The sequence below is a fragment of the Lissotriton vulgaris genome, chromosome 7, assembly GCF_964263255.1.
Source record: "Lissotriton vulgaris chromosome 7, aLisVul1.2, whole genome shotgun sequence".
NCBI lineage: Eukaryota > Metazoa > Chordata > Amphibia > Caudata > Salamandridae > Lissotriton > Lissotriton vulgaris.
In genome coordinates this window covers 724079551-724092584 of record NC_141695.1, presented here as the reverse complement: position 1 = coordinate 724092584, position 13034 = coordinate 724079551, and the positions used below count along the sequence as shown (strand labels likewise).

The window sequence follows — 13034 nt, the reverse complement described above, 5'->3', positions numbered from 1 at the left end:
TTCCAAATCAGGGATAGTCGGTGCATTCAATTTTTTAGATGTAGCCAATCCAAAGCATGTTGTTTGGGAAATGGTAGAATTTAAAAACAACATGTGATTCGGGATGAGACATGCACGATGCAAAGCCTCAGTGCCTTGTACCTGCCAATCTTTGGTACCCCAAACCGATTTAAGGTCAATAACCTCCTTCCACAACTCATAGCCATCTATAGCTAACCTGTCTAGAAAGGACTTCGAATACAGCAATTTTGTATCGGTAAGTCTAACTTTGGACATGAATTTCTGTGTCACTTTAAAATAAAATGACTCAGGATTCGATTGATTAAAGTCTGTAAAATAAGAGTATTTTCCCAGAAATGTACTAGAGCTCCCTTGTAAAGGAGCAGGGCAATGTTCCCACTGTGTGTAATTCACAGGAACCCTCCTGGAACTTGTTTTATGTAAGAAATGATTTCCATAATGTTGAAAGCAAAACAAATCACCATAATTGACAGAATCTAAGTACAAATCCTCAGCATCAAAGGCCGCATAATATTTCAAATCAGAGAACAATGCTTCTACGGCCTGAAGATCCCAATCATCAGAACGAATATTTTGTTTAATCACATCCCCCATGTTTACTCTAAGCACATTCGGAACATTAATAACTTCTGTGGGGCCATGAATCTGAAACCTAACCTCATCCCACACAATCCCATCAAGGACAGGCCAAGCAGTAATTTCTACTGTATTTAAGTCTCGTTTTAGTCTGTGTGCTGAATGTGAGGAGGAAAGAGGGGCCAATGTTCCATTAAGGTACCGAATTCCTGTTCTTTCTTTGACATAATGGCCATCGATCAGGCGGAAAAAATAAAACACAAAACCAATTGACATAAAAAGATAAAATGAAAATAGTATCAGCCAAACATATGTCCAAGGTGGAATTAAAAAATGTTTTTTAAATAACGTGGTATATTTTGCAATAGTCGATGGTTTCTTTGAAAGTTCCGAATCAGAGTCAAAAGAGAATCTGGGCTGGTTAGCCAAACGAGCTTGTAAATCAGGCATTGATAAATCAGCAGGACATGCATAGGTCAGCTCATCAATGTTAGTAACAGGAATAGTATTTAATAAAGGACTGGATATAGCAGGCATCTCGAGGGACACCTCCTGTTCTGCACCAGATGTAATAGCCAGCACAGAGTGCCTCACCATGGAAGGACAGGATACAGCCGGTGTCATGCTATGAAGAATCGGCCACCCTGTGTGCCTTGACATTGTCAATAGAAATAAATCTGTTTTCTTTACGACCTGGAAGTGGTGGTAATATGACTGTTCTTGTGCCCTTCACTCCAAGAACTCGAACCGGTGCTCGATATGAGGGACCAAACTCTTTCTTGTTATCGATCTTCTCCCGAACCAGTTCTCCAACTTGGGGTAGCCAGCCAACTACCGGGATCTGCAACGCATCATCCGACGTGGAGGGCAAGTGTTCCTTAGCAAGACTGTCTCTGGTCTTTTGTAGATCCTGTAAAACATTGCAATGTTCATCTACGTCAAAGGCCGCGGCCTGAGCCTGGCAGGCTAAACCATCGAGGTCAGGGACGTACATCTTGATACCAAAGAGCATTTCGTATGGGGTCCGCCCACCCAGAGACCTTCTAGGGAGATTATTAAGCGCACGCTGCACGTCATTGAGGTGGGCCAGCCAGTTTCTACCAGTGCCTATAACTCGGGCTGTCAAAGATTGCTTTAAGTCGCGGTTCATTCGTTCTACTTCACTATTGCCCTCGGGCCTGTAGGGACTTGAAAACTTGACTTGGACCCCCAACGAAACCATTGCATCCTTGTACGCCTTAGAGGCGAAAGCCGGACCCTGGTCCGAATGGAAAGTACCACAGGCAAAAATTCCCACAAAGACACGCAAATCCTTAATGACAGTCCGCGAATCAGCGCTTCGATGTGGCCAAACCCACACAAAGCGTGTGCATGAGTCAACTGCTACTAAGATGTATTTATACGCAGTATCAGAAGAAAAAGGACCGCAGTGATCCAAATAAACACAACCAAGCGGTTTATTAGAGATGTACAACTGTGTCTGAGGCGGACGCGCAGCAGTAGAAGGCTTAATCTGCTGGCAAATGTCACACAGAAGGACATAATCGCGCGTCTGTTTGTACAGTCCCCGCCACCAGAACCTTTGTTGTAGCTGAGTTACAGTGGCTGAGACACCCGCATGCGCAGACGCCACACCTTCATGAGCCGCTGTAATCAGAGAAGCCCTGCGATCCGAGTTGGGAACTAGACGTTCGCCAACTCCAGGATTTTTCACATAAGGAACCTTATCGGGACTTAAGTGGTATGTGTACTTCGAAGGGAACCCCGCAGGATATTTACCTCCCTTCTCCGTGGCAGCAACAGCCGCCAAGATGTCATCATCTATTTTGCTTTTGGACCTTGTGACTGCTGCAACTAAGAATTTTGATACCGCAGACTTCGCTGCCTCATCAGCAAGCGAATTTCCAACAGCGTGGACCCCCACGCGCTGATGGCCGAGAGTATGAATCACAAACACGAGCGGCAGCTTCTCTTTAATTTCCGCCACTCGGACCCAGATCATTTTATGTTTTATTGTGCTACCTTTGGAATCACGAAAATCATTCTGAATCCAAAAGAACAAGTTCTCATTGTAAGACTGGACACAGTAGTAAGAATCACTTACGATTAAAGTCGTCACACTAGGATCAGCGTACTCCAATGCGAGCATCAGAGCACGAAGCTCTGCTAATTGTGCGGTGCAGTCCCCTAGTGTTTGCGTGTGCACGACACTGGACTTGAACTCATCGTTCACCATGGCACCGACCACAATGGCGCATGCGGAAACGTAGGCATGTTTAGAGCCATGCGCAACCTGCGCCGAACCATCAGTGTAAATGATACAATGGAAATCCTCCAACGGCCGCATCGCTAAAGGAGCAGGATGAACAAATTCATACTGTAAATACTCCTGCGACCATAAAGCGGCGTCAAAAATAAACGTGACATCCTGGGATGTCAAGGATGTAGCCCACTGAATCCACCGAGGGTGCAAAGCTTTAGAATTTGGTACACTGGGTTTCGTGACTGCCTCCAAGGCAGGACACGGGGTAACAACCAACATGCGTTTTCCTTGTGACAGGGCACGTTCTTTTAGAATTGCCATCTGTACAGCCGTTAAAACTTTCTCCACAGTTGAAAAACGCAGTTCAGCCGAAGTGTACAAGTGTGACTTATAAGCAATAGGTACTGCATCCCCTTCATTAAAAGTCAGGTACGTGAAACCCACCGCCCCAGGGATAATTCTTATCACTAGGTTGGTCTGGTTATCACGAGTCTGTAAGTAGTCAGATGCGAGCAAATCCGCCTGCAGTGACTGCAGAATCGCCGAATGCTCAGGCAGCCAGCATGATTTGGAAAAAGATGGTTGTATCAAAGCATACAAAGGCTTGATACGCTGGGCATATTCCGGAATGTAAGTCCTCCCGAAATTTAAAAAACCCAGTAAAGACTGTAATTTTTTCAGCGTTGTCGGAGAGCGCAACTGCGCGCACTTCTCCAGGAAGTAAGGAGCCAACCCCTTTCCTTCGTGGTTAAGTTCATAACCCAGAAACAACACTGTGTACTCCGCAATGTGTGATTTTGCAAAGTTAAACTTGTAACCCATGTCTGCAAAGTTACAAATTATGCTGTTTACTCGGCACAGATGCTCCCAAAGTTCGTCGTCTGTGAGATAAATGTCATCCACATAAGAACAAGCAACTGGATCGAAGCTCTCCAAAAGAGAGACTATGCGGGCGGAAAATACTCCAGGACTATTCTTATAGCCCATTGGGAGTCGTTTAAACATTTTTTGTACACCGCCGCACGTAAAACTGGTCCATTGGGAACTTGGACCATCTAATCTGTGTGCATAAAAACCATTGGAAATGTCAAGCGTGGTTTTGAACCGTTTACGCTCAAGACTATTCACTAGGGCAGAGCCGTGAGTATTCTGTACTGCACAGTTACGGCAATGCGAGTTCAAATGCCGATAATCCAAAACCAGACAATAGGAGCCGTCCGGCTTGTTCACAGTAAAAAGGGGGTTATTCATTGGTGACACACACGTTTCAATTACACCTTGATATTCCAATTGTTCAAGGATAGCCACGACAGAAGCTTTAGCTTCACGCCGTATGGGATACTGAGGTTGTGGCTGCGGCTGAGACCGTAAAGGAATCTCATGGCTAGGGGACAATTTATCCCAGCCACACTGATTTCGGTACACAGCCGGCGCAAGCGCCAGAGCCCACTCTTCTGCAAAATGCAGCGCTTCCACTCTCGATACAGTGTGCGCGAAACTGGGGAGGATCACCTCCTCCCCTCGCGGAGCTGCGAGAACAAAAGGTGGGGGCCAGTCAGCCTCCGAAAGTAAAATGTCATACTTAGACGAAAGATATTCCCAAAATACCCCTTTTACAGTTCGCTGCATGTCACCTTCTATTAACAGGACAATTTCAAAAAGTCGTTCAGGGGGAGCAACATGTGTATCAGCCGTTTCAATCACAACATAAGTGTCAGTCGCTGTCACCTTCAACAGTGGACGGAGGGCCTCTCTCACTATGGTAATCTCCGCCGGGCTGTCCAGCAAGGTCAGAGCCCACGTCAGATTCCGAAGCCGCGTTCTCACTATCTGGGGCATATCGATGCGCCGTTAAGGCTGCGACCTTCTTTTTGGCAAACTGCGGTCTCTTGGGCGTAGAATCGTCCCGCTGTTCTCCTTCACCTCGCGGGCAGGGCTGACCACGTCCTTGCTGGCCACCCCTGCCCCTGCCGCCCCCTCCACCACCGGTTGACGGAGCCGATGAGTCCTGAAAGGAATGAGGAGAGCGTTGGTCAGAAGCCTGAAATCTCTCAGGCGATTTAATCGTCGCGCGATCGCGCAAATCATAAATTCGATCCGACTGCGCAGGCAGCGAAGGCGCAGGACTAGAAACCTGTGTCTGCTGTTGTTGTTGTTGCTGCTTACCCTGATTCTGCTTTTTCGGCCAATTTTGTTTCTTGGACTTGGGTTGTCCACCCGTTTCCGAAGACTGTCCCTGGGGCTGTTTCTTCTCCTTTTCAGAAAAAGCTTTTACACCCTTGGAAGTGCGGCCAACCATTTTATATGCCGCCACAATAATCCTTGCTAACTCACGGGGTTTTTCGGCCACGGGAACTAACGCCAGAGCGTTGGCCACCTGAAAGTTCACAGCATCCCCCTTGACATTCGCAAGGATTAGATCGCAAACTACATCAAATGAGCCACACAGGCGCATACCCAATTCAACCGCCGACTCTGGTCCGTGATCATCCTGAACACGTTTAAGGAACGCAGACAGGTTTGACACAGACGGGGTGCCATAGCACCTTGAATAAACCGCTGCAAAAGTCTTACCCCATGTTTCACAGTCAACAAGTTCAGGGGCTAAATCTTTCGGCAAACTAAGTGTAAGAATCCGGTGTTTTTCACCAGGAGTCGTATTAGGAAACACAGCCTCAAGCTGGTCGAATTTCTCGGCAAGCCAGAAAGGAAAATCATCCTTATCCTGGGGCTTCTTGCCCATTACGGAATTCACCATGACAGGACTTATTTTCAAACCAGCCTGTTCCGCTCGAAGCTGCGCACCCGCAGGGGCTGCGCCTTGTACATTACGACTAATGTAATGAACAAGCGCCCTAATCACTTCAACCGCGACTTCATGAAGACGCTGCAGGTCACCCACATTACAAGTGGCGCGATTAGGGTGAGGAGTAAATCCACCCAAAGCGGGCCAATTTGTGCCCGGAATGGACAAAGGACCTAACCTCGGATTGGTCAAAGAATGGGGTAGGGCGCCACCAAACCAAACTCCGTGCTGCCAAACATCTATAGGTACTTCCAGTGCCCTGTACGGAGCATAAGCCACCGGTACTGCCGAGGCAGTGTATGAATGGAACACACCAGAATTAGCGTCCACTGCCGGAAATGTCACCCATGAATAAAATAATTAGTACGGGTACGCATGTTCCGCACTCACCACTAGAACCACAGCTAAGCCATCCACAGGGACATTATATGCCCGCAAGTGGTCAGGAACCGCAATGCGGCTATGTTGCGGGATGTCCACGGCCATGTTAGCACAGGAAGAAAAAAAGACAAAGAGCACTTTGTAGCACAACTGGGTAGTAAGTCAAAGAAACCGTTTTAGAAGAATTCAAGCTTGAAAAGACCTATTTTAAAAACAGGTAGGTTTTTCCGACACCACCGTTTTCCGGAAACGGGAATGAAGGTGTTAAGGTTTGAATGATATACTACTCGAGTGTCATGATATAAGGCCAACAACGTACGGGCGCCATGTAGCAGGGTTTCCGTTCTCCCACAGAACTGTGCATAGAGATCTAGAACCTCAGTGAGTTAGGATGATCCAAAACTCATCTCAGTATCGGAAATCCCTTACCTAGCTAGCTACAGTGTCTCATGGATCATTATGAAATGATCAATGTCTTAGACAAACCAGAACATGATCTTTAGAATACCTCAGGAATCGTGGAACACATGAACACTCTTTCGTTATATAATCATTTCAAACCAAAACTGAGAGTCAAAGAACACACGTGCAAGTTTGAAATATTTATTATTCAATGCAAGGTTCTCAAACGCAGTATCTTGTATAATACCAAAATGCATATTATAAAAATCAGAGTTATCAGCATAGTCACTAATCCATAGTAAGCAAAAGGTGATAGCATGTTACAATGCAAAATCTATAGAAACCTGTATCACCTATATTTTGCACACCCTATTTAGCATATTATATTATATCTAAGAAGGTCTCATTCGGGTTTTAGCAGGGCGGACCCATACCTCTAAATGTCAGTAGGAGTAGATCACATCAACAGCTACCAGCTCTCTTCATGCGCAGCACCAAGTGTGTTGATTCATTCCCTGTAACTCTATCTTAAACCCGCGTAGAGCCCAATGTTGGCATCAACAGTATTAGTGTTATGTCTAATGTGGTGCGAGGATCAGGCCTCCCAGCAACCTTGTGTTAGGTTATTCTTAGAGTGTGCAGCTCTCAGTGTGCAGACAGTTTTACCAAGTGTACCAAGCAAAACTGATAGCATAGTAATAACATATTATTCTCAAATAAATCACATCACCGCTTCTAGGGTGAAAGCGACAACAACAAGTAGGTGTCGTGTGCAAAACTGAAGCCGAAGGAAAAATGGCTGTTAGGCATGTAATACACTCATGCTAACTTAACGCAATATATGTAACGAAGTATCCATATGACAGGTTCTTTGTGATTCGCTAGCCTATCATTTTAAGGTAAAAGTGAACAATATCTATCAGAGCTTCCCAACCCATCCTGAGGAGCCAAATCTTTTTCTTACCCCCTTCCAGTGGTGTACCAAACTTGAGAATGTTTAAGAAGTTTTCTTTGGAGGAAATTCAGCTGGCTCTAGCTTCAGCCAAACCCAAATCTCCTTTAGATAGTTGCCCTTCCAAGATGTCTGCTGCTCTCTCTATAATCAGTTGGCCCGTGCCATTCATTCTTTATACAATCTATCTGTTAATACTGGGAAAATTCCAGTTACTTGGAAGGCGGCCCTGTCAGGCCGATCCAGAAAAAGCTAATCTGGCACCTTCTAACCTTTCCAATTATCACCCAATCTTGTTTCTTCCTCTGCTGGGTAAACATCTGGAAGGATTTATAAACAAACAACTTTTAGAGAACCTTGAGGTTAATAATATCTTGGATCCATCTCAATCGGTTTTTAGATCTCTACATAGCACCGATAGAGCCTTGGTAGCAGTCACTGACCACATTAGAGGTTCCTTATACACTTATGTACCTTCTATGCTACTGCTGCCTGACTTGTCTGCAGCGTTCAATACAGTGTCTCATCCCATGTTACTCAATAGGTTACAGAAGATTAGCATTCATGGGACAACGCTAAATTGGCTTGGGAATTTTCTGTTCAACAGGACCCAAATTAGTTTGGGTTCCTTTAAGTCTCACATTAATATACTGGATAAGGGTGCCCCAGGGCTCTTGTCTTAGCCCCTTGCTTTTCAACATATATGTTGCACCCCTGGCCAAGATTGTAAGAGCCCTTGGCTTCGAAATAATATTGTACGCCGACAACACACAATTTATAATCCCCTTTGAAAAAGACCAACACAAAAGAAAGTTTCTTAGCTGGAATGACAGCAATTGCTGCTTGAATGACTGAGAACTGCCTCCAGCAGAGTGCTGGAAAAAAGAGATTATGCTGTATGGCAAGGCCTGACAAGTGTGGGCTGCTGATAGGTGGCCCACAGAACTTGGCATTACTCCCACACCCAAATGGGTGGTTAAGAACTTGGAAGTCCATCTTGACCAACCTCTTACCATGAAATAGTTGGTCATGTCCACCTCAGGCTTCTGTATTCAAATTATGCGCTTACTGAGAAGAGCCTTTCCTTCCCTCCCACTTAAAGCGAAAAAAACTGTGGTTTAGGCTCTTGACATTAGCCATTTGGATTACGTTTACGGCAAATGAGACATTGTTTTCAAAATTACAAGTGGGGCAGAATACCACAGCCTGCCTAATTTACATTGTGTCATCAGGGACTGCATCCATTCCCCTCCAGCATACCTTACACTGGCTTCCGGTTTGGAAGAGAATCATTTTTATAATGTGTTACCTTACACATAGAGCCCTGGCTGGAAAAGGCCCTTGTTACCTAGCTTTAAAGCTTAGGCACTATTTCCCTCCTAGACTCCTTAGATCTAGTGATAAAGCATTGTTAATTTTTCCTCATGTCAAAAAAGCCTGTTCAGGTGGCAGGTCTTTTTCTTACTTGGCTCCTTATTACTGAAACAAATTGCCACATCATATTCTAACTTGTTCAGATCACTTTCTATTCATGAATGTAATCAAGATAACTTTGTTCTGATTTAGCTATTGCTGGTGCCTTTGTCTCTTGATTGTGCTCAGATACCTTTCCCGGGATGATTTGGGTGTGTTACACATTAAAATAACATAACATAATAATCTACAATTGGGAAAACAAATTTGTCAGTTGTTTCCTCACCACAGCTTACAAAATATCTTTAATATTGTCACTTGCTATAGTCATATAGCACCCTACCCCTGGGAAACATAGGGGAGACCTTAGGGGTGACTTATATGTAAATATGAGGAAGATTACTACTTTCAAAGAACCTTTAAATCCATTGTCGAATTTTGCACTTTAAAAGCAGCCTGCAAGGTAGGGCTGGCTTATAAAATAACAGCAGGCACCCCAGTAGTGCACACTCTAGTGCAAGAAATCTACTGGGCCTCTAACCTTCCCTGCCCTATTACATACTAAGGACTTATAGGTAGTTTAAATCCCCCTTGCCTTATGATATACTAGGGACTTACAGGGGTCTGTCATTGTCAAGTGTATTATACCTAATTTCCATGTATCTGTAATCAAAGCACAGGCCCTGGGTCTGGTTAGCATAGCCCAGGACACAATCAGAGTCAGAAAACCAGCATCTAGTACTAAAAAATGGGGGCAACAAGTGGGGGGTACTGCAATCAGGTCCTAGTTTTTCACAGGTTTCCAAATTGCATGTCCGTCCTTTTGCTCTTTCTTACGTTTCCCTTTCCTCCAACTTTGTAGTTGATAGACCATATTTTCCGGCCATTTTTTCCTGTCATGTCCACGTTTACACCTAAAATGTAGACATACATACCTGGAGTTCTGCATGCATGAAAGATCTTTGCTTATCCTTATGTGAATTGGATTTTTGAGTATGTGAAGCACTTCTACAGGTGTCCTAGTTATATCCTTACTCATAAATGCACTATACTAGCTAGTCCCATAGACCTGATTTATCAAAATGGCAATTTTACCCCATAATGCTTGTTTTTTTTATACAGAGTGCTGTTGAAGGACAACTGTCCATCGGCCCTCGGTAACTGCATGGCAAAAAGGATGCTGAGAACCCAGAAATGGTGGGAGCCTGGCATAATGTTTTAGTCACAACTAGTGCCAAATTAAAGTCCTATTCTTAACAAACAACTTCCACATTTCACAATCAATATTAGTACAAAAGATGTTTGAAAAACACTACAAAGTTCAAAAGGTGGTAGGCAGATAGACAAATATATATTACAATACTGACACAATTAAAAATATATTTGGCTACAGGGTGTGGAAGTTTCCTTGAAATCCCACAGAATCATACTCTATACATGTGCAACACACCAATGGCCCATCGGAGTAGGATTACATTCTACACAGGATATTATTGGTAGCTGTTCTAAGCTTGAAGAAGCCTTCTGCACCATTTATAGTTATTAATTCATTTTATGGTCTATATCATTTTGAAATGGTACCCAACATGGTGGAAATCGAAGCAGAATTGATGGGCTTTGAGGGGAGGTGTTTCATGTTAGCACTTATTATGTTAATTCATTCACTCGTTCATACACTTACTCCAGCGAATCAGCAGGTGATTGGCGTGCATGCTGGGAATGCAGAAAATGTTGACTGGTTAGGTCAGCACCCTTCTGTTGGTGAGCAAAAGAAGAAATAGTTACTTTGATTAGTGACCTTCCATGTTAGTATGTGGCCTTGCCTGCACCTCTAAAATGGGTGTCCTAATTACTTTACAGTACCACCTTCCCTGGCAGAGTTACCATGAATAACTAAAAGATATGAAAAGAATGCTGCACCTGGCTTATAGATTCAGTGCTCTAGAAATGATATTCATTTTTCTGGTTGCCTATCACTATCTGTCTAGAAGATTTTGGTAGCAGAGCCAGTCAGAAATCAGGCAAAGCTAAACTTAAGAGGTATTTTTTATCATTCACACAGGATTACTCCAAAGAATGACAGGGTGTGCTCCAACCTTGATGAACCAAAGGGAGATGAAGAAAGTGTTGAAGCTGAAAGAACTGTAGTCATGGAGATTGTCTCAGGCCAGCGAACTAAAGAGGTAACACAAAAACATTATAAGAATATTAGGAGCCATGACAATACAACCCATCACCCAGTACTTCGACTGTCTATCTTAGTCCTTCTTAATACAATTTTTAAACAATTTCTCAATCTGTTTTTACCTTCAAATATTTGAGAGTGTATATAATATTATTCTAAAATCCAGCTATAAATTATATGGAAAAAAGCAGATAAACAGTGAGAGTATGTATATTTTGTACCTCTTCGAGAAAAAGCAATTGAGAGTTTTTTTAAACCATTGTAGGCAAAGACGCAGCTGCTTTATAACTTTGGTTTGTATTCAGCCTCGCTTCCCTCCCTACTATTTTTGAGTTTTATCAGATTTGTCCTGTGACAATGAGGCGATCAGGGGCCCGATGTAGGTAAAATGCTTTTTCCGATTTTAAAATACCGAATCGCACCGATTCGGTATTCTGAAATCGGAAAACGAGATGCAGGGAAAAAAAATCGGAAAAATACCGATTCGGTCGTAATCGGTATTGTGATTCGATACGTACCTAATCGGCATGCACCGAATCGGAATGTACCGAATCGGCTACCACCGAATCGGAATTTCCTGATTCGGCAAATACCGAATCGGCAAATACCGAATCGGTGATTGAAATACACCCCCATGGCCAAAATGCCCATAGGAATGCATTGAAAAATCCGAATCGGTAAAATCCGAATCGGTGAAATCCGAATCAGAAAATTCTGATTCGGTAAAATCCGAAACAGCCAATGAGGTGGATCCACCCTCCCCCACCCAAGCAGGGAGTGGCTACCCAGGCAGGTGCAGCTCATTAAGAACTTTCTGGAGAGGCAGCCTGAGCTGAACATTCACAGTGAGCAGCAGTGGAAGCAGGAGCCAGAGCACTGTGAGAGAAAGATGGCTAGCAGCAGTGAGAGCCAGAAGGCTGGCCACAAGAGAAAACCTAAATTCAGTACCATGGAGCTGCAGGTGTTGGTGGAGGAGGTGGTGAGGGTGCACAGGCAGCTCTTTGGGAGGCTGTCCCTCACTGTACCGGAGAGCACAAAGAGGAGGCTGTGGAGCGAGATTGCCGAGAAAGTCAACTCAGTTGGTGTTACCCCAGGAGCCTAGATGACCTAAAAAAAAGGTTTTATGATATCCGCAGCCTAACAAAACGCAAAATGGCAGAGCTGCAGAGGCAAGCTGGACTGACTGGTGGAGGCAGGAACCTGGCGCCACCCCTCACTGAGCTGGAGGAACTGGTGTTGAGCACCATCGAGAGGGAGAGTGTGTCTGGAATCGGGAACCTGGATAGCTCAGCCAGAGCTACAGCTAAAGGCCTACCTACATCGGGCCCTAACTGTTGGACCACCCCACCCCTAGGGGCCCGATGTAGGTAGGCCGTTACCGATCGGTAACGGCCGAAAATACCGATTTTGGGCCCTTACCGATCGGTATACAGGCATCGAGATGTAGGGCAAAGAAAATCGTCCAAATCGGTACAAATACCGATTCGGAATGACTACCGAATCGGAAATAATCCGAATCGGAAATACCCCGAATCGGAAAGATAACGAATCGGTAACATACCGAATCGGATAAAAATACCAAATCGGTCCATGTACCGAATCGGTAGTGACACCGATTTGGAAAAATTCGATTCGGTCCATGTACCGAATCGGTAGTGACACCGAATCGGAAAAAATTCCGATTCGGTCCATGTATCGAATCGGTAGAGACAGCGAATCGGAAAAATGCCGATTCGGATAACCTACCGAATCGGTAGAGTCACTGAATCGGAAAATCCCCAATTCGGACAGATAGAGAGATGTAGGGAAGCACAGAAATACCGATTTTGGCTCAAAATCGGTATTTCAAAATCAGTATTTACCATGGATTACAATCAGGTGGTAACCAACTCCAACCCATAAAAATAGACCCAAAATGCATTGCAACTTGCAGGATGGCTGCTTTTTATGTCATTGCAAGGCGGCTACGGCTACAGCAGGAAGGACAGAGGGAATGGCAAAGAGAGGAACAGGTCTACAGACAGAGGATCACCCT

At 44.5% G+C, this 13034-nt stretch overlaps 1 protein-coding gene across 1 annotated transcript in view; it reads left to right on the top strand.

Annotated features, from left to right (window-relative positions):
• LOC147702336 (ATP-binding cassette sub-family A member 10-like) overlaps nt 1-13034 on the top strand; it is a 1673715-nt gene that overhangs the window by 1403923 nt on the left and 256758 nt on the right. Inside the window, exon 29 of the mRNA XM_086930968.1 lies at nt 10877-10997. Within this exon, the coding sequence (XP_086787094.1) occupies nt 10877-10997 (121 nt within the window). The remainder of the gene's footprint in view (nt 1-10876; nt 10998-13034) is intronic.